The sequence below is a fragment of the Aedes albopictus genome, chromosome 2 (genome assembly GCF_035046485.1).
Source record: "Aedes albopictus strain Foshan chromosome 2, AalbF5, whole genome shotgun sequence".
NCBI classification, from domain to species: domain Eukaryota; kingdom Metazoa; phylum Arthropoda; class Insecta; order Diptera; family Culicidae; genus Aedes; species Aedes albopictus.
Genome location: NC_085137.1, coordinates 201,072,177 through 201,099,688, shown reverse-complemented (window position 1 = coordinate 201,099,688; position 27,512 = coordinate 201,072,177). Strand labels below are relative to the sequence as shown.

At 39.4% G+C, this 27,512-nt stretch overlaps 1 protein-coding gene across 17 annotated transcripts in view; it reads left to right on the top strand.

Annotated features, from left to right (window-relative positions):
• Positions 1 to 22,904, top strand: part of LOC109400294 (multidrug resistance-associated protein 1) — a 53,974-nt gene extending 31,070 nt beyond the window's left edge. For 2 of the 17 annotated variants that reach the window (XM_062850977.1, XM_062850979.1), the window contains exons 4-15: positions 47 to 1,207; positions 1,271 to 1,408; positions 2,928 to 3,074; positions 3,827 to 3,911; positions 3,985 to 4,949; positions 5,016 to 5,223; positions 13,624 to 13,847; positions 19,557 to 19,774; positions 19,920 to 20,641; positions 20,701 to 20,867; positions 21,466 to 21,653; positions 22,779 to 22,904. In XM_062850977.1, coding sequence (XP_062706961.1) covers positions 47 to 1,207; positions 1,271 to 1,408; positions 2,928 to 3,074; positions 3,827 to 3,911; positions 3,985 to 4,949; positions 5,016 to 5,223; positions 13,624 to 13,847; positions 19,557 to 19,774; positions 19,920 to 20,641; positions 20,701 to 20,867; positions 21,466 to 21,653; positions 22,779 to 22,794 — 4,239 coding nt within the window. In that variant the 3' untranslated portion in view covers positions 22,795 to 22,904. Of the gene's footprint in view, positions 1 to 46; positions 1,208 to 1,270; positions 1,409 to 2,563; positions 2,711 to 2,927; positions 3,075 to 3,826; positions 3,912 to 3,984; positions 4,950 to 5,015; positions 5,224 to 5,414; positions 5,636 to 5,947; positions 6,169 to 13,623; positions 13,848 to 14,077; positions 14,299 to 16,459; positions 16,681 to 18,392; positions 18,614 to 19,556; positions 19,775 to 19,919; positions 20,642 to 20,700; positions 20,868 to 21,465; positions 22,360 to 22,778 lie in introns of those variants that run through there. The other 15 variants (XM_062850983.1, XM_062850982.1, XM_062850984.1 and 12 more) reach the window with 15 other exon arrangements.
• The last annotated feature ends 4,608 nt before the right edge of the window (positions 22,905 to 27,512 follow it).

The window sequence follows — 27,512 nt, the reverse complement described above, 5'->3', positions numbered from 1 at the left end:
GTAGTTTATCCATCAACAATTCTCAAGTTATGAATCATTCTTACAGGCTTTTGCTGCGGGGCTAATATACTTAAATAAGTTCTATGGAATGCGAACGTCCGGGTTGATGTTCCTTTTCTGGGGCTTCCTCGTCCTCTGCAGCATTCCACGCTGTCGGACCGAAGCTCGGGCACACCAACGCCGGCAGGAAGCCGATTCGTGGGCAGATTATCATTTTGCCAGTTTCTTTATTTTCTTCGCCGGATCGTGCCTAATGTTCCTGCTGAACTTCGTCATCGACAAAGCACCACAACAGACAAAATACGAAATAACGGACAAGGATTGCCCGGAACTGTCAGCTACTTTCCCATCCCGATTAGTTTTCGGATGGTTCGACAAACTGGCTTGGACTGGGTTCAAGAAACCTCTGGTAAACGACGATCTCTGGAATATGAAACCAGAGGATGCTTCCAAGGAAGTGTCTCCGTTATTTATGAAATATTGGAACGAAACACTGGAGAAAACGTACAAAACTCGGAAGGTGCACGACGTTACTAGTACCGCTAGTTTCAAAAAGCAGTCGGCTCGTGTAGATTTCAAGACGATCAAGACCAAGAAAATTGCGTCGATTCTACCAGCTCTCATTAAAGCTTTCGGTCCTACGTTTGCTTTCGGGTCTTTTCTGAAATTGGGGCAAGATATTTTGACCTTTGCTTCTCCGCAAATCCTGAGACTGATCATCAATTTTGTCGGCGGTGAGGAACCTTTGTGGAAAGGTATTTTCTACGCACTTTTGCTATTCTTCGTAGCCGGAACGCAAACTCTGTTTTTGGCACAGTATTTCAACCGGATGTTCTTTGTCGGATTGCGAATTCGCACGGCGCTCATCAGTGCCATCTACCGGAAGGCTCTGATCATTTCCAACAGCGCTCGGAAAGGTTCGACCGTGGGTGAAATCGTCAATCTGATGGCCGTCGATGCCCAGCGCTTCATGGATCTGACTACATACATCAACATGTTGTGGAGTGCACCGCTGCAGATTGCCCTGGCGCTGTTTTTCCTGTGGGAAATTTTGGGCCCGTCGGTGCTGGCCGGGCTGGCTGTGATGATTATCCTAATTCCCGTCAACGGGGTCATTGCCAACAAAATCAAAACGCTGCAAATCAAGCAGATGAAAAATAAGGATGAACGAGTCAAACTGATGAACGAAGTGCTGAGTGGCATTAAGGTACGTGGAGATATTTTTTTTTTTTTGGTTTATTGGTAGTTTAACAATTGATGTCATTTTCAGGTCCTGAAACTCTACGCTTGGGAGCCAAGTTTTGAGCAGCAAATTCTGAAAATCCGCGACAAGGAAGTTAAAGTGCTTAAATCGGCTGCTTATTTGAATGCTGGAACATCGTTCATCTGGTCGTGTGCTCCATTCTTGGTAATGTACTGCATTTCTTTTGTTTTTGTCACATTATTTCATCACAAAATAACTCTTCCTCTGATTCCTAAAGTAGTCAGTCAGTCATATTCAATTTAAAAAAAAAAAAAGCTGATTAAATCGCGTTTGTGAGGAAACAGACGTTGTCACATTCCACGAGAAAACCCGTGATTCGTGTATTTGGATTAGAAGTACCGTCAAATTACGAGTACAGCCTTCAAAAGTTTTCGTTGATCTTGTCATTAGTCATTGGAATTACCGTCATCATCAACAATTTAATCACAGATTTTTGATCACAAAGGTATATATCACAAAGCAAGATGATCTAGCTGGAATAGCACTTTCCAAGCAGCATTCACAATGGTGACCAATCGAAAGTTATCATGCTCTAATTTGTTACCTTGTAGAAAGGACATTTACTTCGTCCATCTTCCAAGTTCTGACAATCAACAGACAGATTACCACTCAGTATTTCTACTGCTTTACCATCATTGCCAGCTGCCTTGAATGGCATTATTAGATTCACTCAACGAGAGAGCTGGAGCCTTAATTCTTCGTGCCTACGTTTCCCGGGCCACTCCGGTGTTTGTCCAAGTGCTACTTCCACTGTTCAATCACCTTACGTCGGTCCGTCAAGGGACTTTCACCTTTACTAATAAATGTCTTCACAATTTTTTCACAGCACAAACTTTTGGGGAGGCTTCTGATGCATTTCCGTGTTTCATCAGAACGGCATGATATTCATTTAGCATTAGTGTTGCTTGCCATAAGAACATGTATTCCTAATAATCATTATGCCAAACGGCGTTATGCAATTCAATGTAGATGACTACGAGCTTTGAACATCATCAAGTAGTGGTCGTTGTCGATATTATCGTCATACCCTTTCCTTTCCATAAACGCAACTTTCCCATTTGGACAAAGACGGTTCCTCAGCTTAGTGTTCTATGAACACTTCCACAGTTGATATGACTAAGTTATATTAAAAATATAATAGTTTTTAAGGCGTTCTTCTAAACCAAAGACAAAATTTTCGGGATTTATCCGTGGAATTTTACGACGTCCTGTGGACAAATCTCACAACAGCAACGTTGGAAAATGGCAACGTTTTCTATGTTTCGGAATAATCCAATGTCATGTATTCCTCTACCAAAGGTTTCGCTTATCACCTTTTCCGTGTACGTTCTGTCCGATGAGAAAAATGTGCTGACCCCTGTGAAGGCATTCGTTTGCCTCACGCTGTTCGATATCCTTAAACTTCCTCTGGTGCTCCTACCCATGTTGATAGTGTACATGGTAGAGGTAAATGAATCATTTTCGAAAAAAAGATCAATCAATGTATCCACACCTACATTAAACGCACGTGCTAAAAGAGGAAGAGCGAGCTGCATTTCCCCTTTCTAAAACAACGTTCAAAATTCTAACAAACCGTTTTGTTTTCCGTTTTTCTTCATCTGTTAATCAAAACCATCACCCATCATCGAAATGAAACCCAACCTCACAACCACATCCCGCACAGGTATCATTAGTTACCTTCGCAACCTATGTCATGGTGGATGAGAATAACGTCCTGAATGCTACCACAGCTTTCGTCTCACTCGCACTCTTCAACATCCTTCGGTTTCCGCTCTCGATGTTACCTATGCTCATCTCTAACATGGTGCAAGTAAGTGAAACAAAAAACAGATATTCGAACCACCCCATCAGACCTGCTTTTGCTTTTCTAATGTAGGGTATCGCGCTACTTGGGCGGTGGTTTTCTTCGTCTGTTATTTTCGTCTGTTTTCCACTGTAACTCGGTCAATTTTGAACCGATTGACTTGAAATTTTGTACACGGGTAGATACTATACCTATCTCACCGCATTCCAAGAATTGTGTCAATTGGTTCAAGATTGACTGAGTTATAGTGGAAAACAGACGAATATAGAAGCCACCGCCCAAGTAGCGCGATTCCCTAGTAGATATTCCAGTAATGCTGACAATTGTAGATGAGATTGACTTCATCATAGACATGACACTTATACGAGTAGGATTACAACATTTCAAACCTTCTTTTGTGTCCTGCAAATTTCGTTTTGAACTTCCTTTAGAGTTCTTAAGTTCTAGACATATCTTATCAACTGTCTTTTTTTTTTAAACATAGCTTTTGAAATCATCATGTGACCTCAAGTTAGAATGACTAGGTTTAGAATTGCAAACTAAGATGATCTTGCCCTACAATCAAATGGATAGAACTTTCAAAATTAAAACCAAGACAAGACAAGCACAGTATACACATGTATGAAGAAATCCTTTCAATGCTGTATCATCAATTGATTAACCAGGGGACTCATATTTATAATGTTAACCTGATGTATAACGCTATTGTTTTGATCAATTTATTCAGCACACAATTTTCCTCTCTTCCATGCTGTCAGACTAGCGTATCCGTGAAACGTATCAACAAATTCCTCAATCAAGAAGAACTTGACCCGGACAACGTTACGCACGACGAAAAGGAGTGTAAGTGTTGTGCTTCATACTTGGAATTGTGGGAATTGTAGACACACATTCAAACAATCATATTTACTTTTAGCTTGTCCCCTGGTAATTGAAGATGGTGTGTTCTCGTGGGGTGACGATGAAACCACTCTGCGGAATATCAACATAAAGGTACAGAAGAATGAGCTGGCCGCCATCGTAGGTACGGTCGGATCCGGCAAAAGTTCGGTATTGTCTGCCTTCCTGGGAGAGATGGATAAAATTTCCGGTCGGGTGAATACGATTGGGAAAATCGCCTACGTCAGTCAGCAAGCGTGGATTCAGAACGCTACTCTGCAGGACAACATTCTGTTCGGTAAACCGATGGATACCAAGCTGTACAATAAGGTTATTGCGGCATGTGCGCTGAAACCGGACATTGAAATGCTGCCGGGCGGAGATCAGACGGAAATCGGTGAGAAGGGTATTAACTTGTCTGGTGGTCAGAAGCAGCGTGTTTCGTTGGCTCGAGCTGTATATAGCGATGCGGATATATACTTCTTGGACGATCCATTGAGTGCCGTGGATTCGCACGTTGGAAAGCACATTTTCGAGCAGGTCATCGGCGAAAACGGACTGCTAGCCAAGAAAACTCGCGTACTGGTGACGCATGGTATTACGTATCTGCCGAATACGAATGTGATATACGTCATGAAAGATGGTGAAATTTCCGAATCTGGCTCATATCAGGAGCTGATGGAGAAGAAGGGAGCATTTGCAGATTTCCTAATTCAGCATCTGCAGGAGGTAAACGAGGAAGAGGAAGACATCGATGAGATCAAGGCGCAACTGGAATCGAATGTTAGCAGCGAGGAGCTGAAACATAAATTTGAACGAGCCATCAGTAAACGATCAAGAAGTGGTAGCACTTCATCTGGTGGAAATGAGTCGTTTTCCAGACAAAACTCCGACATCAGTGGGAGCCAGAGCAGTTTAAGGCGAAGAACTCCGGAAAAGAAAATACCAGAAGAGGCGCAGAAGAACAAGCTGATTGAACAGGAAAAGTCGGAAACGGGAAGTGTGAGTATAGTTGTAGAGAGGTTTAGCATAGGTGATGTTGATTTTTTTTATTGTTTTTTCTTTCAGGTGAAATGGGAAGTCTACAAACATTATCTGAAAAGTATTGGCCTTACGCTCTCGGTGGCTACGGTGTTTCTGAACATGATATTCCAAGGATTTTCGATAGGATCTAACTTGTGGCTCTCAAGGTGGTCGACCGACGAAGCGGCAGAAAATGATACCAGCGTCAGAGATATGTACTTGGGAGTGTACGGCGCTTTTGGTGCCGGCCAAGGTAAGAAATTTGTGTTCGGTGTCGTATATGTATGTTCAGTATTTTTTGCTAATTTGATTTGTTATAACAACATAGTTTCCAGATGTACACAAGAAAAAAAAATATCATTTTCCCACACACCAAAATTCCAGCACACCTATCTTCCACCTAGTTTAACAGTACTTCTTTAACTTCGATTTCTCTCACTTTAGTTTTGGTTCAGTTTGTTGGTTCACTAACATTTGCACTAGGCGCTATACTAGCGGCCAAAGCCATGCATGAAGCCTTACTCGCGTATGTTCTCAGGTGGCCGATGGCACTGTTCGACACCACTCCGCTCGGCCGCGTTCTGAACCGGTTCTCGAAGGACGTGGACACGGTAGACAATGTCTTGCCGCAACTTGTGCGCTCTTTTCTGACTATGTTTTTTTCGGTAATTCTGCACCCCTTACTAGGTAATCCTCTTTTTTGTTGCCTTATCGCTTTTATATTTTTTCCTGTAAAATAATTATTTACTTATTCCACTGTAACAACCTATCACAGTACTGCATGCTATCAGTTTTTATTTCATTTTTTATCCATGAGCATTATTTTTTTTTTCGTACTAACAGTAGCTCGGTGTTGCAAAATAGCACATAAGCTTATGCGATCTATTAGTTTTTAGAAAGAAAATTTAAAAAACATTCAAAAACAGATAAAAAACCTAACAGAACGCACTTTTTCCAAACAACAATCATCACCACAGTTTTGGCCACCTTTGCCGCCGCGATATCGTTCGCACTGGGTGCGCTCAAGGCATCCAGAGAAATGCACGTCCTTCTATTGCGATACGTACTGCGCTGGCCGATGGAACTGTTCGATACGACACCCTTGGGGCGGGTGTTGAACCGGTTCTCCAAGGACGTGGACGTCATCGATAACACATTGCCCCAGGTGGTGCGGTCGTGCCTCGCGATGTGTTTTGCGGTAACGTGTCCCAATCATTTTGAAACTCCTTTTTTTTCATTTATTTTATTTATTTTTGCAACTAGGGAAATGGATCCAGTTTTGAATTCTTTTGTCAGCATTTTTTAGTTTCTGTTTTTTGTGACTCACAATCAAAAACTTGCCATGCAAAAAGATCTTCCGTTTTTTTTGTGGGTTTCTCTAGTGTATGTACATACAAAAACTTTCATTGAGTTATCGGAACATTTTCTGATAAAATGTATTCAATTTTTTTTTATCTATTTTTGTTAAAAATAGCAAGTTTTTTGTAAATCTCATAGTTTGCATGTGGAGTGTAGTTCCTCCACGAGTTCCTTTTTCTAGCTCTCACGTATAAATAATGTGTGTTATGTAGTTGTACAAATTAATGGAATGGGAAATCTTTTTATTAACCAGAATTGAACGTGACTTTAACATAAGATAAGGTTTACTTTTGTGAGAAAAGTATATAAAGTGGAATTTTAATTTGATAGAAATGGTCCCTCTGCTTTTTTGAGAATGTCGATGTTAAAATCAGAATCATTGCAGGATCCATCTCCCTAGAGTAGAAAGTCAGCAAGACAATTATCTTTCTGTAAATAAAATTGATTGATATGCATGCAATACTGCGTAGGGTGATTACTTGTATTAGGTTGGTCATCAGTATCATATGATTTGTAACAGGATCATTTATGATATTAGAAGTATTGGTATATTGGCAAATGTTTACTATTTATAAGTCTTGAGTCTCCCGGAATCTCTGGTCTTCTTCCAATAAGCTTTACTGTAAGGCCTGTAGCAGCCTCGTCCAACGTACCGAAAACTAGTCAATTCCCTGGGCCTGAAACACATTGGTGGAACAAGTACACCAAACCAACGGTCAAATCGTGTCGAAAACTGCTCCGATCAGTCAAAAGTGCAATAAGAATGCTACCGGAAGGTCATCCCGATAGGACCCGAACCTTGGAGGAGCATCAGGCAGCCCACGTAGCTACGATCAGAACAGCGAAAGAGAAATCTTTGATTGAATTTCTCTATTCTATTACAGTTGACTCTCTACATCTCGATATTGAAGAGACCATTGAGATAGAGAGATATCGAATTGAAGAAACAGACGTCCCTTCGCATTCCCAGAATGTTTTGCACCTAGAAACGAGATTACCCCTTCAGAATGCGCGCCGTTGTAGAAAGTACAATACTGCCAAAAAATCTCGCTCGTCGTATACAGCAGGAGCGCGGTGCAGTTTTAGGATTCAACAGGCGCGCGCCCTGAAAGGTTAAGTATAGCCTGTAAAAACGCTAATATCGACATTGGGAGAGAAAATCTAGAACAAAAACGAACTGCCTCTCTGCGCACCCTGACAAGGATTCTCTCAGAATCCTGACCAGGATTCAGGATTCTCTCAGAATCCTGACCAGGATTCTATCAGATTCCTGACCAGGATTCTATCAGAATCCTGATTAGGATTCTCTCAGAAACCTGACAAGGATTCTCTCAGAATCCTGACAAGGATTCTCTCAGAATCCTGACAAGGATTCTCTCAGAATCCTGACAAGGATTCTCTCAGAATCCTGACAAGGATTCTCTCAGAATCCTGACAAGGATTCTCTCAGAATCCTGACAAGGATTCTCTCAGAATCCTGACAAGGATTCTCTCAGAATCCTGACACGGATTCTCTCAGAATCCTGACAAGGATTCTCTCAGAATCCTGACAAGGATTCTCTCAGAACCCTGACAAGGATTCTCTCAGAATCATGACAAGGATTCTCTCAGAATCCTGATAAGGATTCTCTCAGAGTCCTGACAAGGATTCTCTCAGAATCCTGACCAGGATTCTCTCAGAATCCTGACCAGGATTCTCTCAGAATCCTGACCAGGATTCTCTCAGAATCCTGACCAGGATTCTCTCAGAATCCTGACCAGGATTCTCTCAGAATCCTGACCAGGATTCTCTCAGAATCCTGACCAGGATTCTCTCAGAATCCTGACCAGGATTCTCTCAGAATCCTGACCAGGATTCTCTCAGAATCCTGACCAGGATTCTCTCAGAATCCTGACCAGGATTCTCTCAGAATCCTGACCAGGATTCTCTCAGAATCCTGACCAGGATTCTCTCAGAATCCTGACCAGGATTCTCTCAGAATCCTGACCAGGATTCTCTCAGAATCCTGATCAGGATTCTCTCAGAATCCTGACCAGGATTCTCTCAGAATCATGACCAGGATTCTCTCAGAATCATGACCAGGATTCTCTCAGAATCCTGACCAGGATTCTCTCAGAATCCTGACCAGGATTCTCTCAGAATCCTGACCAGGATTCTCTCAGAATCCTGACCAGGATTCTCTCAGAATCCTGACCAGGATTCTCTCAGAATCCTGACCAGGATTCTCTCAGAATCCTGACCAGGATTCTCTCAGAATCCTGACCAGGATTCTCTCAGAATCCTGACCAGGATTCTCTCAGAATCCTGACCAGGATTCTCTCAGAATCCTGACCAGGATTCTCTCAGAATCCTGACCAGGATTTTCTCAGAATCCTGACCAGGATTCTCTCAGAATCCTGACCAGGATTCTCTCAGAATCCTGACCAGGATTCTCTCAGAATCCTGACCAGGACTCTCTCAGAATCCTGACCAGGACTCTCTCAGAATCCTGACCAGGACTCTCTCAGAATCCTGACCAGGATTCTCTCAGAATCCTGACCAGGATTCTCTCATAATCCTGTCAAGAATTCTCTCAGAATCCTGACCAGGATTCTCTCACAATCTGACCAGGATTCTCTCAGAACCCTGACCAGGATTCTCTCAGAATCCTGACCATGATTCTCTCACAATCCTGACCAGGATTCTCTCAGAATCCTGACCATGATTCTCTCACAATCCTGACCAGGATTCACTCAGAAACCTGACAAGGATGCTTTCAGAATCCTGACCAGGATTCTCTCAGAATGCTGACCAGGATTCTCTCAGAATCCTGACCAGGATTCTCTCAGAATCCTGACCAGGATTCTCTCAGAATCCTGACCAGGATTTTCTCAGAATGCTGATAAGAATTCTCTCAGAACCCTCACAAGAATTCTCTCAGAACCCTCACAAGAATTCTCTCAGAATCCTGAGAAGCATTCTCTCAGAATTCTGACAGGGATTCTCGCGAACAGTACCTTAAACAATGTAACCGGATTCGTACTTCTTCTCGGGAGAGAAACGCTACCGTGTCAGCCCGCCAAGCTGGACGACTGAAGATCCTACAGAAAATAAAAATGAAAATTTATTGACCGCCCGTAGATATTATTGCAGTATCGCCAGTTCAGCTCACGGGTTCCCAACCGGTGGTCCGCGGCCCCCTGGGGGGCCGTGAAGCCAGTCTAGGGGGGCCGCGATGTTACCAAGAAAAATGTTAAATTTTTTTTCTATTTTGTGCAAATTATATCAATTTTAAATTTTGTATACCACCACCCCCAAAAGCCACAATTTGAGGCACAAATTTTCAGTATAAAACGCCTTCAGAAGAAAAAATTTTCGGCTGCGCCGCTATTTTTCAGCTATGATTCAAATTGAATGTTCATGACATCATTTTTACAAAATGTGAGTGTCATTGAGCGTCGAAAATCCCTCCCACAGTTAATTTCTGGCTACGTCACTGTACCCAAAAAACTCGGTTTCGTTCATTTATTTCATTTTTTTTTTTTAAATTTCATTGGGCCGCGGATGTTTTGACCATTCTTATAGGGGGTCGCCACCTCAAAAAGGTTGGGAACCCCTGAGCTATACTAAGGCTCTTACTCAATTGAGATATTAAAAATAATTTTAATCAAATTTGACAGTTTGAAAATTATTTCAAAGCTCGAAAATCATTGTACTGTCAAATTTAATTTTTTCTGGTCCAATTTAAACACGTCAATGTTGATCGATGTTGACAATGTTGCCTTACCAAAAATGATTCCGCTCAGAAATGAAAACTTGTCGGAAAATTTAAAAACAAAATATTATTTTGCCTTGAAATTTCTTCGATGCTTTCCTCATTTATTCCTCCAAGTTGCCTCTCACTAGAAATTCTCACTGATGGTTCTTCCGTAGCACAATTTCTCCAGCATGTGCCTCTTTAGGGAGATTCCTGAAGAAACTTCCGGAAGAATATAGAAGAAATCCGTAATAATTAGCGAAATAGCCGTAACCAACAAAATGTACACAATTTGAGTAATTGCAGGAGTGAAAAGAAGCTAGATTTGTCTTCTAAATGCTCACAAAGTTTCCTTGATATCACTTTTCTAACTATTGAAAATCACTGATTGAGTGAAAGGCGTAATCCCATTCTATTCCAAACGAACAAAAACAAGAATTACGCCTTCTGCTCCTTTGTTTTGTTTGGTGTTTTGTTTACGAAAGTGAAAGGCGAAACTGAAATCAACACGTAAACACGGCGATAGTAGAAGGCGAAACTGAAATCAAAACGTAAACACGGCGAAAGCAAATGGCGAAATTCTGTCAAAATCATAAACAAGGCGAATAGTAAAAGGCGATTCTGAAAATAATATCGATTCGAGGCGCATAGTATTGGGCGAAATTAGCATTCTCAGGTATCAATTCAGGCGTAATTAAATAAATGCCATTTTTAGTGCAAAAAATATCAAATTCGCGCAGTGTTCTTAGAAAAACAAGAAACTATGTCAGAACTATATCAATTAACCTTATTTAAGTTGAATTATTCTGTATTACTTCTAAATAGGAATTAAAATTTGATCAGCAAAATTCGGTTGTTGCTTTCGCATTGTTATTGCTTTGTTAGTTACGCCCTATTCGCGAATTACTCCCGAAATTTGTGAGGAATTCCTGACAAAACTTGAGGAATTGTTCCAGGGTGTCTTGAAAATTCTGAGGGAACTTCCGGAGGAGTTTCTAACAAAACCCTAGAGAAGTTCATAAAAAAACTTCCAGAGAAATTCAGAAACTCCTGGAGTAATTGCGGGAAGAATTTTCGTAAGTACTGCAAATGAGAAATTCCTTGAGAAACTTTAGGAGGGATTCCTGGACGAAATATTGGAGAAGTTTTAGGATAAATATTTATAAGAGGTGCGCAGAAAAAAATCCTTTGTTGCACTTCCTTATGTTGACTTCACATACACAAGAAGAGAATCAAGAGGTAGCGCGAATACGTTCGATCGTTTACGACCACATCACTTCCTATCTATAAATATAAATATAAATTATAAATAAATATCTATATATCTATATATATATATATCTATATATATATATATATATATATATATATATATATATATATATATATATATATATATATATATATATATATATATATATATATATATATATATATATATATATATATATATATATATATATATATATATATATATAAATGAATCTGAAGTCCCTTTGAGGCAACAAAAGTCACGAACGGATAAACCCATCAGCATGACTCTTGCACGGCTCGACCCGTATTCTTGGTGGCAGTGTTTATATGTGGAAAAAGTTATCAAAATTATAGAGAAAAATATGAAAATAGTGAAGTTAATGTTTTTCAATGAGCTGGGAAGAAATTCACCATGATCGAAATTAAACTAATCTAGAGGGCGGTCAACAGTTGTAAAAGTTTGCCGAGGCAGCTAGTAAATATAAAATTGTTTTCGAATCCCCTTTGAGGGAAAATAGCTTAAATACCTACTGATTTTTTTTATGAGCAAGGAAGAAAATCAACACGATCGAAATATTTATCTAATGCCGACTTCTTGAACAATATTCAACGGAAAACGCTTCGCTATCCGTCGCCAATCAAGCTACGGACTTCAGCAGGATAAAGTTCAATTAAGCAAAATTTCATCCATACCAAATCCATACACATATTTCTATGATAAAAATGATTACATTATATTTATTACGGACGCATAGACGGGCCCACCTCAAAATCGAAGCAAGAGAGAAACAGGGGCGAGATGGACCGTTATCGGTCTTAGCCGTGTCTGACAACAGACCCCACAAAGAAAAAAAAAAAGAGAGAAACAGAGAGAAAAGCGCAAGCCGATATGTAAACAAACACCAGTGGATAAGCGTGCGCATGCGCGAGCCTGTGAGGACGAAAATTATCGTTCTGTCAAACATAAGTCTGCTTTGGAGCAGAATTATTTTTGACAGTTTGAAAATCAAGGAAAAATAATTTTCGAACTGTCAAATTTAATTAAAATTATTTTTAATATCCCAATTGAGACAGTCCCTAACACAAGAATGGCGCCTGCTACGTTGTCAATGTGGGAATGGGTAGGGAAGTAATTATTGTAATCGCTTGTTGCCAACAAAGCGTGGAGTTCACAGCATCTGCACAATTTTATGCAATTGTCTGAGCGTTGTTGGGCAATACATATTTATTTTTTGTCATAGAGATTCACGCATTGGTGCGTAGCTGAGACGAGACTCGCGAAGACGGTCTTCTTTTTCTCCACTTTGTTATTTTTTTCTTCTTCCTATCTGTGTTGACATTATGTTTTGGGCTGGTGGTTCAAACACGTACGTGACCGCATCACCTCACATGCAGTGTGACTGAATCCCATTCACGCACAAAATCATGTTGAGGTGAAATTTTGCATCGCCAACAATCGCCATGCAAAGTAATCATTGGAATATTTTGTTTTCAATTTATTTTTGACAGTACAGGAGAAGAAAATGCTGCTCGGAGTGAATTTTGGCTTCAGAATTTATCTCGGATAGCAATACTTTACTCGTTTTAGGTAACGTAATCAAACGGGCTACAACTGACAGCTCAGTTGGGCTGCACTTGACGTTGCTTTTTTTCCTCTTCGCGAGTCTTGTCTCAGGTGCGTAGATGCCAAGGGTTAAGTGATAGATAATGCAGTGGCGTAGCGTAACCTCACTTTTTACCTGTGCACCGACCCTGGTTTGACGAGACAGGATAGACCATTTTCTCAAAGTTTCAATATAATCTTCTGATGCTTCCAATCTTTGAGACTTCCAGAGGTTCATTGACTATGTAAGATTAGGTCACTGAACTGCTAATACTTCTGCACACAAGCTTGATGCTCCTTAATGTGATCCATTGCCATATATTCAATACTTCTAAGATGACAACCCTCTATCAAGTATGTTCCAGTGAGAGTGAAAGCTATTCAATTGTACATTACCTACAAAATTTAAGAATATTCTTTCTTTTTCGAACGATGTGAAAATGAGAACGATACTGGTGTATGCGTGCACGTTTGCTTTGCGATTGATTATGTAGTTGTTGCATGTTGTGCTATTAACATCTCTTATCCATCGTGCTTCCATCGTTGAGAGCATACGTCCTTCTTGCATTTTCTTGACACAAATGTGTACGTGTCCGATTCATTACAATTTCCGAAAACGTCCATCTGCTTCCATTTTTGTGATTGATTTATTTGTGTACATATGTGTGTTCGTTACGTGTATTTCCGGTACGTTTCATAGTGTTTACGGTGCTTCTGTCCACGTTGGCCCTGTATGTTGGGGCGCTGAGCGCATCACGTATCCTGCACAAGCAGTTGCTCCAAAATGTGCTCCGGGCACCATTGGCTTCGTTTTTCGACGTTACTCCGTTGGGCCGGATATTGAATCGCTTCAGCAAGGACGTCGACACAACCGACACTGATCTGCCGGCCACGCTCCGTGCCTGGAGTGCCTGCTTCTTCGGGGTACTGTGTGTTTTATGTATCAGTTTTGGTTTTGGTGTGTTGAGTATTGGTAAAGGTGATAGAAGCTTCAATGCTTTGGGATCCACTGATTGGCGGAACTAAAACAGAACTTATAACTTTAAATCTGGAGTGAAAAGTAGCTTGATTTTAAGTAGACTATTAATCTTGAACTAATGCATTCGTTTGCCTCTTACCCTCCTTTGTTTACATGCGTAATTTTAAAACTTTAGTGGTGTCGCTGTATCTCGGAGTGCTAACCGTAGTGATGGGTGGAATAAAAGCTACACTTGCCTTACACCAGCGTCTGCTCAGCAACATGATGCGGTTGCCAATGACGTTCTTCGACACTACGCCGAAAGGACGCATCGTGGCACGATTTTCAAATGATATTAATACGCTGGACTACAGTTTGCCATTCAATATCAAACAGTTTATACCGGCTGTCTTTAGGGTACGTTTCGGTACAGATTTGGGGTTCTATTTTTCTCGGTGTAGACTGTTGATTGAGCTTTTTTAGGGTAAAACAGGGCAGGATTTATATATTTGACGGTTCCGGAGGTATAAGTTTCTTATAAGATTAATGCTCTTGTTAAAAAAAATGTGAGATTTTGGAACTAAGACGCTTCCACTAAAATCCAGCTCTGGTTCACCTTGCACATTTGATTAAGTTTGTATTATTGTAGTATGTCATATGTACTTTGTTTTCTACTAGACATTGAATAATACTAGCCTTGAGTACTAGCGTTTGCCACTAATTTGCTCAGATGTATTAAATTATACCCTCGTTTTGTGTTCTATTTTGTTAGAGGTTAAAAGAAATGATATGAATATCAAGTAAGCATTGGAGTTTAAACTTTTACAGGGGATGGCCAAAATGTTTGGGATAGGCAACTTTTTTTCTCTCACAAAAAAGTTCAACATGCTATAACTTTTTATAGAGTGCATCAAAAAATCTCAAATTTTGACTGCTTGTCAACCTATTATAGGGTATTGGTTCCCTTATTAAGCATGTGGCTCCCGTTTTCATCCTACGAAAAACAAAGGATTGAAGCGTTGTTTGTTTTGTTTCTTATTTTTGTATTTTTTGTTAGGAGTGAGCACGCATGAAAACAAAAAGAACGGAATCAATCGGTTACGTAATCGCCTGTTTTCGAATAGGATGAATATGGGAGCGTGAGATTACTGATGGAACACATACCCTATGTGCATCAGTGGTACAAATTTGGGCTCGATTGAATAATCTTTCGCAAAGTTAGAACCGTTCGGGTAAAACACTATTTTTAGACAACTCACTTTTGAGCTGTCATATCTCGGAAACCAGTGAACCGAATTGAATGAAATTTTGAACGTATACTAACAATATACAAATGCTTCACAAACTATCAAAACATAGAAACTTTTTGAACGTTGAAAAAAGTTATCATGGATTGACACTTTTTAGATTTTTCTCGAAAAAATGTAATTTTTTTACGTCAATGTTAATAAATTTTAGTGTTTATGTTCAAAGATTTTCCACTTCTGTTCTCAAGTTATCTTCAATCAGATATATTAGAGCCAATTAAGATTAAAAAAAGAACACATTTAGTAATTTTTGTGTGGTATTGTAAATTTGACTTATTTTCCTCTATATGGGTAAACATTTCAACCCGGTATAACTTAATTCGCAGTGAGAAAATATTACATTTTATATCGTATAAATTTATTGTTGATGAACGTTAAAAAAATCATTCAATTCGGTTCACTGGTTTCTGAGATATGACAGCTCAAAAACGAGTTGTCTAAAAAATAATGTTTTACCCGAACGGTTCTAACTTCGCGAAAAACTATTCAATCGAGCCCAAATTTGTACCAATGATGCACATATAACAGGTTGATAAACAGTCAAAATTTAAGATTTTTTGATGCACTCTATGCAAAGTTACAGAATGATGATTTTTTTTTGTGGGAGAAAAAAAGTTGCCTATCCCAAACATTTTGGCCACCCCCTGCATATATCAATTTCGAATTCTACTTATTTCTAGTTTATTTGTAATAATTTACATAAAACCCTATCAATGTTTAGTCGCCAGCCCCAAAATTAAAAAGTTCTAGCATTGTAGCTGCAGTAAACTATACAAAATCTTTCACTTTTATTGGCATTATTCTTTAGACTAGCTTCAAGTCTCAATGTACGAGGGAATTTCTTAGGCTAAACTTTGCCAAATTGTACCTGCTTTTAAAAATTTTCCAAGTATATGGTTTTTCCTAATAAGTGATTTTTATACATTTTCATACAAGGACCTCTTTTTCATTTTTTCGTCAATAATAAACAAAGTATGTATTACTCACATTAGTCTTATACTCGAGTTTCATAAGTTAAACTCTAATGTGATACGTAATTTACGCATTTACAGATTTAAATATTTATTCTATGACAATTGTCATGTTCCACCGAATCAATACAAAACCATCCCTGTCTAACTTTAACCTTGCATCCGTTGCACTAACATCTTCACATCTGCTTTCCGATGAAACAACATGCCTACAACAGCACAGCCAGTTCAGGAAAGAGGTCATATTCATACACAGCATTCCCCCCACCTGATCATCATTTTGTTTCTTCTGCATTCTAGCCATAACATCATTCTTCTGCGACTTGGCTCCCCAATTGGGTGCTTGGAATGCGGCGGTTTACTTGCACAACTCATTGCTTTCTGCCGTTTTTCACCTGCCGTTGGTGTTTTTCGATGTGACCCCGATCGGGCGCGTTTTGGCAAGGTTTTCCAAAGACATCGATGTTCTTGATAACACACTACCAATGACTGTTAGCGAGTTGGTTTACTGTTTCTACGAGGTAACGCGCGTTTACTCCGCCGACTTTGGTAGCTGCTCGTGTTTTCGTGTTGGCCTATTGTCACTACTTTTTATCTAACTCCCTATCGCTTCACTTGTTGATGGAACTTTTCAAGAGGCATGTTGTGCTAATCGTAGCGAAACGATGTATACTGTACTAGAATAGTATTAAATTTTAATGATATTCAAAAAAATGTCAAATGAATAGACTTCCGGAAAACAAAAATCTGACATTTATAATTCAGCCGCAATGTTGCATTTTTTATATAAAAAATGTTATTTGAAGTTACTTATCACGTCCTAAACAGCCTTCAGTTGGAATCAAGATACTACGGCCGCCTTGGCGTCTGAAACAAAGTTTCTCTTGCTCTTGCAGAATTGGGATTAAGTAATAGATGTATGTGAACTTATGAGAGGTTTTATAAACAAAATATTCCATTGGGTTTGCAGCACATTACTAGCCATGTGTGTGTTTTCTAGCCATCGCATCGGTCGGTAGTGATTTGGCGTCGGAGTTCAGTGCTTGGAAAGCGGCAATCTTCTTCCACAACTCGTTGCTAGCCGTGGTAATGCATCTGCCTCTGGCGGTTTTTGATACCACTCCGATTGGGCGTATTTTGGTGCTGTTTTCCAAAGACATCGATGTACTCGATAATACACTTGCTGATACGATTGTTGAACTATTTACGTGCACTCTAGAGGTAACGATGTGAACTTTTCTTCGGTATCCGGCAGTATACCACCGAAGCACCAAGTAGCTCATATAGCACTTCCATTTGTCTGTTTGGGTTCTGGTACGTATACAATGCGATTCATTGTTTTAGAATTAGTTTTAATAATGTTTAACAAAATGGGTAGAGGTTGTATGTTCCATTGAAATTTCAATACAGGAATATGATAATATTCGTTAGTGCCAAGCCATATTGAAATGAGAAACAAAAATTGATTATTGTCTACAACACTGTTTTACAGCACACAATCATTGTAACTTTCGCCATCAAGAGTATGCCAGCTTGACAGCTCTTTTGATCATTCTAACTTCCAACACATAGTTTGACAACTTATTGCAAGCTCTTCAGAAAACCATGCTTATGCATTATCTATCACACATTCTTTGTGCTGCCGTTTCTTGCTGTATTGAATTCGATTTCCTTCAGTGCTTGCCACTTTGTATATCTGTCGAGCTCGGTACCGTCCACTAGCTGGCAACATTCTTCTGGTCCATCATTCGAACCTCGAACCTACCGCTACGTTGGCGTCGCTGAGCGGCATCTGTCACCTCTTGCGCTTTTGTTGTAACTGTTATATGGACAAACTCACAAAAAACTGTTGGTATCGTCAGATCCGTTGATTTCTCCAATCCTCTTGGATTGGTATCCACATTTTACGGGAGATTTGGACCTGTAGGTCCGGTATTTCATTAGATTCAAATCACTTTGGCTATGTTATTAGAAATGTATTGTATTTATCATACATTTGGGCATATGGGCAAATGTTATGATCGGTTAAGTTATGGATCGAAATTTTGAGTTTTCGAACACAACAACTTAATAAGCTGCCAAAACTACTTATAGCTGCATCTACTGTGATAACATTTTCGTACAATCATCAATCACACAGACACAAAAACACTCGCACGATACTACTATCCGCAAGATCATCCCCGATTGGCACCTCATCCAATGTCATATCCCTTGGCTCACTTACTTCCAGGTATTGTACGCATCGCTTATGACATAAGCCTGTTTCTTGGATGCTGGGCTGCGGCGGTTAGGGTACACGAATTTTTACTGACCGGTGTGCTTCATTTGCCCATGCATTTTTTCGATACCACACCGACCGGACGCATATTGCAACGCTTTTCCAAAGACGTAGACGTGCTGGACACGAAGCTACCGGAATTGATTTCCGATTGGGTTATTTGTGCTGTCGAGGTAACACTAATTTGGTAGTTTTCTCATTTCGGCGGCGACGGTTCCTCCCGGAAGCTGCTTGATCCATTTGTTAAAAAAAAAAAAACGTTCAGAAACTAAAGTTTCACCTACATTTGTTACCTTCATAACAGTTTGTAGTTTCCATACGACTTCATCTAGCTTAGAAACATCTAAAACTCTACTATCCGAAAAGATATAGATATTGCAAGTTTTTCATCATTCGAAAGCATAATGTGTATCTTAATTTGATGGATTATTCATTTTCAACATTCCTAACTTTTGATATCCTGATATCCAATGAAATCTCACGACATAGCTCAACACTATTCCTTTCGTATGCATTACTAGACAGAATAGTGAGTTTTATCATGATCGACTATGTCTTTTCATGATTAGTTTTAGGCAAATAGAAACACCTAAATGCTAGGGACCCAAGAACTGTTATATTGTTGCACTATATTGATCGTTTTTCGTTTTCCCAAGGTTCCATCAACATGTGTTTGTGCTAAGTTCTTTGTAGTCATACTGACAGTACATTTGCACTTGTGTTAAATGCATGTTTTCAGTTATAGAAGTTATTCGGGGCTGTCCGCTACACACGTAAATTTTCCATTGATTTTGTAAAGGAATGACTAAAAACGTTTTCAAAAGCTCCGTGATTTCGTTCATACGTTTTTAGTGTATGGTCCCTGAATGATCTACTCAACAACAAAAAACTAGTGTCGTTCTTTGTAACTTTATCACAGCATGTAACAATTTCGAAAAAGAAAGAATATAATTATGACAATTAGAACTGCTTCTCGTAGAGTGATTCCAGTGATTTCCACTGCAATCCATTAATAGTAGTATTGCTTGCTGTTTAGTCCGTTGTTCATCAAGCTGACATTATCCCACACTAATCTGTTTCTTTTCTGCATTCCTCAATTCCGCTAATTAAAAAAAGGTGGTAGCCACGTTGGTGGTAATCAGTATCTCAACTCCGATTTTCGCCGCCGTTATCGTACCGATCGGTATTCTGTACTACGCTGTGCAACGCTTCTACGTGGCCACATCGCGGCAACTGAAGCGTCTGGAATCGGTGTCCCGCTCGCCAATCTACTCACACTTTGGTGAATCGATCCAGGGAGCACAAACCATTCGTGCCTATGGCGTTCAGGATCGGTAGGTGTTTCGTTAGGTGTATGTAATGCATGCCAAATCGACAATAAAGCTGAAAAGCTAGAATGATACATCGGCTAATTAGTCGTTTTGGCATGAAAACACTTATTTTAAACCCCGATTTAACAAAAATGTTGGCATTTCTTAGGTTCATTGTTGAATCGGAATCTCGCGTGGATTTCAACCAGGTATGCTATTTCCCAAGTATCATCGCCAACCGATGGCTGGCCGTCCGTTTGGAGATGGTCGGAAATCTGATCATTCTGTTTGCCGCCCTTTTCGCTGTTCTGGGACGAGAGACCATGAACCCCGGTCTGGTGGGTTTGTCGGTTTCCTATGCGTTGCAAATCACCCAAACTCTGAATTGGTTGGTCCGGATGACATCCGATGTCGAGACGAACATTGTTGCGGTGGAACGTATCAAGGAGTACGGAGAGACGAAGCAAGAAGCCGCTTGGGACCTGCCGAACAGCAACTTGCCACGCGACTGGCCGGAACAGGGACGTGTCGAGTTCCAAGACTTCCAGGTGCGATATCGGGAAGGGCTTGAGTTAGTGCTGAAAGGCATCACATTCGCCGTGGAAGGTGGTGAGAAAGTAGGAATCGTTGGTCGAACCGGTGCCGGAAAGTCTAGCTTGACGCTGGCTTTGTTCCGCATTATTGAGTCTGCCGGTGGAAAGATCGTTATTGATGGGCAGGACATTTCTAAGCTTGGCCTGCACGCGTTGCGATCGCGATTGACCATCATTCCACAGGATCCAGTTCTCTTCTCTGGAACTCTGCGTATCAATCTGGATCCGTTCAATATACATTCCGATGAAGATATATGGAAAGCATTGGAACATGCTCATCTTAAATCTTTCGTGAAAGGTAATAAGATTTGAAATCATGTAACACATTTATTTATTTGATTTTAACATTTCTCATAGGTCTAACGGCCGGCATCAACCACGAGGTGAGCGAAGGCGGAGAAAATCTGTCCGTTGGCCAAAGGCAGTTGATTTGCCTTGCGCGTGCTTTACTGCGTAAAACTAAAGTACTTATTCTGGACGAAGCCACTGCTGCTGTAGATCTGGAAACCGATGATCTTATTCAGGTTAGTATTTCCTTTTACATACCTATTATATAACATTATACCTACATTTTTTATTATAATTTTGAAATAAAGAATTCAATGATAGTTTGTCCATGGGCCGAGTACGGACTGTACGATCCTCTTAACCAGCCAGCAAGTTCACCTCTGCAGTCACACCACAGAGAACAGACATCTAAGTCTAATCTGAATTTTGTGTAAGAAATATTTCATCGGCAACACAAGTGGCAATAGCGTGGCGCTGCAATCGATTATCTGTTAGTTTCTCATACTAATGGTATTCACCACTTGAAATGATTCAATTCATCACTGACTGTGGTAATATGTTGTTTGGCGGCGCTCGTGTTTTCAGCGTGTATTGGTTTGCACACTTACTCAAGTATGGATTCAAATCCTTACACAACTTTCTGAATAAAATTTGTTCTAGCCTGGATGTCTGTTCTCTGTGGTCATACTGAACTTTCCGAAACTTGAAAGTGTATATTGTCTTTTTAATACTTGGACGCTACTTGGACAAATTTTTATGTAACCAAAAATCTTTGTTATGCAGTGGAAAAAAAAGCATTGCAACGCTAATCGTTACCCAATTTCTTACACGCAGAGAACTATCCGTACCGAGTTCAAGGATTGTACGGTCCTAACGATAGCGCATCGGCTCAACACCATCATGGATTACGATAAAGTGATCATCCTGGACAAGGGTCAAATTTCTGAGTTCGCTGCACCAAGCGAACTCCTTCAGAACAAATCGTCGGCTTTCTATAGCATGGCCAAGGATGCTGGATTAGTGTAATTATCTGTTTTATCGTTTATGTCTGTGACAGATTTTTTCGTGAACAATAATTTAGGACAAATGTTTAAACTAACATCGTAAGCGTGACGTTTTCGTTATCGTTCATTGCCCGTTATGCTACTAATGATTTCTCGTCGTCATACTTATTAACAGTGATTCGTTTGGGCATTTATTCCTTATCTGTCGACGGTGTGAAAACCATGAACGTACTTATCAAACGGGTAGAACTTTCAGTATTCGAAAATTCGAAAACGAATCTATCAAATTGGCTGCAACTTCGGAACATCATACTTAATTTCACATTTACGGCGTACACTTAGCTTATGAATGCATGATATTTTACAATAGAATACTTAAAAAAAGGTGATACTTAAAGTTACGAGCAACCAACGTCTCAATGCCAAAATACGCCACCTTCATAGGATGACACTACATACCACGACATCTTGGAACAACATTCATCCAGCGTAATCTACTGATTAGTAAGAAACTTCAAAATGTGTTCAATGCAGTACACAACATTCGAGATATATACAATAGTGTAATAAGTAGACAATAACCTTTAGTAATGTCCCTTTTTTATTCCACTAGCAGAAGAAAGTCAAGAAAAGAACAAAACAGTAATTTGAACATTCAAGATGAAGCTAATTTTGGTTCGCCTACAACATGACTAGCTTAAGTTCAGCAAGAAAAAAAGAAAAACATGTTGCACACTATCTCAGGATACTCCACTACAACAAACGGCTACTTGGCAGAGTTGGTTTGTCGGGATAGACCACAATTGCGCGGGAAGAGAGCAATACGGAACAAGTTACTAAGCACTGTGTCTCGTGTTTTGTGTTTGATTTTAAAGTGCCTTTGTCAAGCATTACTATATTATGTACGTTATAATAGAGGTCGTAACAACATTGTCTCGTGACAGGTTTATACTTAATATATATTTGTTTGATGGCATACATTGTGTCTCTATTAAATGGAAATAAAGAATCTTTTATTTGTGAAATAACTGGTTTAGTTTTTGCTTTCAGCCTTACTAACACTACCGTAATACAGGGTTTTCAGATTTCGTGTGGCTTTCTGCTTTCTAGCGCAAAGTACTGATAATCTTTATCTATTTTCAGGAAATTTCACTTCTAACTCACAGTATCTATAAAGAAGACTGCCACTTTATAAATCGTAAGGTAAAGATGTTCAATAAAATAACATTAATGTACACCTGGTTTAATTTCATCACAATTCCTTTTTAATGTTTATCTTCTTATTCTCCAATTGGATTAAGCGAATATCAAGCCGAAATAGGTGTTAGTAATGACTAAAATACAATCATGTCAAATTTTTAAGTATTTGTCCGGCCGAAGTATACGCTCCATACAAATTAAAAAAAGTGGGAGAAATTGCCAAAAATGAGTCTACGTAGTTTTTGGATAGTGCCTAACGTGGGCGGTTATGCTGCTGCATTGAACCCGACAAAAAGCATCCCGCAACTGCTACATGCTGCGAACCTAAATTTGCAGTGATAGAAACGGAAACCTTTTGAAGGACAGATGTGAGGTGATTGAAAAAAGGAAGAAGTAGGTACTACGCCAGTACCTACACCTACAAGTAACAACTACGCCAGTGCATAATCAACTTCCGCGATCTCCATTCTGAATAGGATCGCCTACAAAGTGCTACCCCAGATCATCTGCTGCTGTCTGTCACCTAAAACCAATGAATTCGTGTGTAGTTATCGATGGCCGGTGGATAACAGCTCAGATCGTAATCCTCCAGAAAAATCTTGATTACCAGGTCCTAATGCATCCCCTGTTCATCGACTTCAAGACGGCATACGGCAGTATCGACCGCACAGAGCTACTGAAAATCATGGAGTAGAACAGCTTTTTACCTAAATATTTTAATGTTTTGAAAAGCTTTGACTCTCAGCTTTTAATGGTGAGTTCGGATTTCAAATCGGTGGTTGCGAACACAGTGAAAATCACGATTTAATGATAAAATTTAAAATTACGGCCAAATCCAAGATGGCTGCCAAAAATATTTTAACTTCAAATGAAAGGTCTATACTTTCTCTTCATAGAAATGTAAGTTTTGTATATGTTCCAATTTTTGAGATATTATGCGATAAATTAGGCGCAATTTGATAAAAAATCGTCATCTTTGTCACCTTGTTAGCCTCTTGGCAAACGAGGGGTCCATCAATTTAACCCAAACCTTTTTATCATATTCTAGCGAATAAGCAATAAAAGTTTGAAATCCCAGACTTTATGTAAATGGCGGCCTGGTTTCAGCGATAATTACCCAGCTATGGATTTGAAGTACTTTAAGGCGGTTATTGTACAGATTTCGATATTCTATTTGTCTGAGCTCTTGTGGTATACCAGAGGTTCCCAAACTTCCAGGAGCGCGACCCCCTTTAGCCAGCAGACGTACTTTTCGCGACCCCCCATAGAATTTCTCTCATTTGTTGTCTGTTACAGAAAGATTATTTGACTGTTCCTCGCGACCCCCAGGAGGGAGGCCGGTGACCCCCCTGGGGGGTCGCGACCCACAGTATGGGAAACCATGTGCAGGGCTGTTACAACAGTCGCGGATTTCGCGGTTTTCGCGAAAATCGCGATTTTCGCGGATTTGTCGCGGATTTATGTGCCACGACGCGGATTTCGCGGGTCCTTCAAATTTGGTCGCGATTTTCGCGGATTCGTCGTGAATGGCTATATGTATGGCTTTGAACAATTTACAATCGCGTCGCAGTTGCATTCCAACAAATATACCATGTTGTAATTTATTTTGAAGCTGTTAAATTTCTCTCAATCTTATTTGCTTTGCACCTTCTGTCAAACGATATCTTTTGCAGTTTCTATTGAATTATTTGTAGATTGTTAAAACAGAATTAAAAACCACAATTTCTCCAAAAAGGCAAAAGTTTTTTTTTAAATTGAATGACAACAGATATCACGAATTTTTACTAAGAAAAGGTCGTGCAATTTTATTGAAACGATCTTATGGCTTCGCAGGAAAAACATGAAGAGATAAATGGTATCTCTACTATTTCTTGAGATGGTATTAGATTTCTTATCAATGTTTAGACTACTGTGATAATTTCTATGATGATGGATTCCCAGCGATATTTCATACTAATCAAACTCATTTTATTTACCTGTTGTGCATCCGACGCCTCTGTCAAGAACTCTACCGAACTTGTGTATACCAGCCACTGTGAAGTCGTGTTCGAAATTTGACTGTGATAATAATGAATTCGAGTCGAGCCTAAATGAGTGCACATTTTGCAGAAATCATTTTCTTAATAAACTCGAAAAAATGGATGAAATTTTCTGCTGAGATATCGCAGAGTTTCAGTTGTAGATTTTTTGTTCTGTATATATAGACTCATTTCTAGGATATACCGTAATACCCCGCTAAGACGACACCGACTGTTGTCGAATAACCGGGGTAAACTTTTAATTCGACAAACTGGTCACCCTACACCATCATGCTCAATAAATTTTGGCAACTCTCTTCTTGTTTGTTGTTTTGATTTCCGGATTTGTTATGAAACATAATTTCAACAGATATTGCGGTGGTGCGAATGAAAAGCTCGTTCTTTCTACGATTGCTGCCATCCTCGGTTCATTCCGGTTGGTCTCCAGCCGTTTTGGGTGTCGAATAGCACCAACTCAGAACTTCCGGAATTTGCGGCTGCAAGAGGAGCTGCTGCGGGTGCGAGTATAAGCGCAATATCAAACTGTTTTGCATTTACAGTGTACATCGATGTGACATTCGAACACTTTTTAATTCGACATGTGTCGAATAAGCGGGGTACGAATTAATAAGTGTCGTATTAAAACGTGTCGAACCAACGGGGTAAGATGGTAGTGTAATATCCGACATTTAGGCCCAAACAATTTTAAAACCATGGCTAAAAAAAGTTATACCGAACAGATAATTTTACAAAGTTGAACGAGTGCGATTTTGTTGATCTTCATAGATTTCATAAAAACAGAAACGACCTAAGCTTTATTTTTCTATCTTTATTATTTAGACTTTTAAATATGGAACTAAACAAATATATGGTCAGTCAAATCCAGTCCGCCTAGAACGCACTTCTCCATAGAAGCCAATCCAAAAGGCACGGCACGATAAACTCCAAGAAAACCCAACAACTATTAGGTCTCAACAAAAGCGATCTCAATATCTACTAACCCTGCAGATACCATCTACAAAAGATCGGAGCAATCCAAACCTCAAATTGCTTATGTGACGAGGAGACAAACATCGGAACACATCCTCTGCTATTACAGTTCACTTATACATCTTTCAAAGTTCTCGGAAAACCCATCTTGGGCCTGCTGACATATGGTTCGTATCCCCCAAGAACGTGGATGATCTCATACAGCTAGTTTCACTAGAATGAGAGAATCGCATACAGTACTCAGGGTTTTTATTCATCAATAATAGTTGGTCTTGAGATCAGGAATTTCAGTGATAAACATGTTAGGTACTGAGATAACTTACATACTTCACAGAAAAAGGGCTTATCACAATAATCATAAATTCTGGACGCAGTAATCTTCATCCGATAAACGAGAGAGATGGTTGTTTCTCAATCTTTAGAAATCTCAATACACTTCCTGTAATATCACAAACAGAGATTGACAAAAAATAGGTCTTATTGAAAAATCGTTGTTGACACCCAGAGATCAAAATTTTCAGTACATAGTTTTAAATATCGTATAAACTTTCCCACTTTACATTGTTGTTTTTAAGAGCTTCAGATGGTCAACGAAACTCTTCTCAGAAACATGTCAATCTCTATTTTTTTTTGAAATTTGAATATTTATGTTCAAGTCGCGGATTTGTTTTCCGAGTCGCGGATTTTATTTCAGAAGTCGCGAATTTCGCGGTTGATATTTTGGAAATTTTGTAACAGCCCTGCATGTGGTATACTATTATAACTCTCAATCAAAAGTTTGGAATCACCCCCTCAAAAACATGTAATTTTTTTTGCCCATATCTCCACCAATTTACGTCAGATTTTAAAACCCTAGGTCTTATTCAAAAGATAATAAGTCAAGTGGTAATATAACCTAATGTCTATCAGCTTTCAACTGCTTTTTAACGAACTTAGCTGAAAAATCTGGAAAAATAGTTATTTATGTAACGAGTTGCAAAAAGTTGATTTTTTCAGTACGAGTCGTACATTTATCCGACGAGGCTTGCCGAGTTGGATAAATACGAAGAGTGCTGAAAAATCAATTTTTGCAACGAGTTCCATACAACATTTTATGCAATGATTTTTTTCATAATGCAACTCATTTGAGTTGCATAATGTTCATAATGCAACTCAAATGAGTTGCATTATGAACATTGTGCAACTATTTTTCATTATGCAACTCATTTCGGTTGCATAATGAACCGGTACGGAAAAATAGGTCATTATGATACTGAAATGGGTAGTATAAAATAGAAATTATGATACTGAATTGCATAAAAGTTATTAACTAAGGTCACAGAGCTAAGGTAATCCTTGACGTCATCGATCAAAAGTTTGGGGTCACCCCTCAAAATGATGTATCGGCCAAAAGTTTCTCTAGTAAAACATTCCAGCGACACTGCCGTATGTTTAAACTTATTTTTTAAGAAAAAGTTGCAACACAGAGTGTGGTTGCAACTTGCAACATGCAACTTTAGGTTAAGTTTACATATAAACATTTGTATAAATTTTTTACCTAAATCATGTTCAAAGTTTATTTGACTTAGGGCCGATTTCTTCACCCTGGCTTAGGCGTTTAGCCAGGTTTAACTATATGGATAAGCCTGGCTTACGAGTTAAGCCGAGGTGAAGAAATCGGCCCTTATTA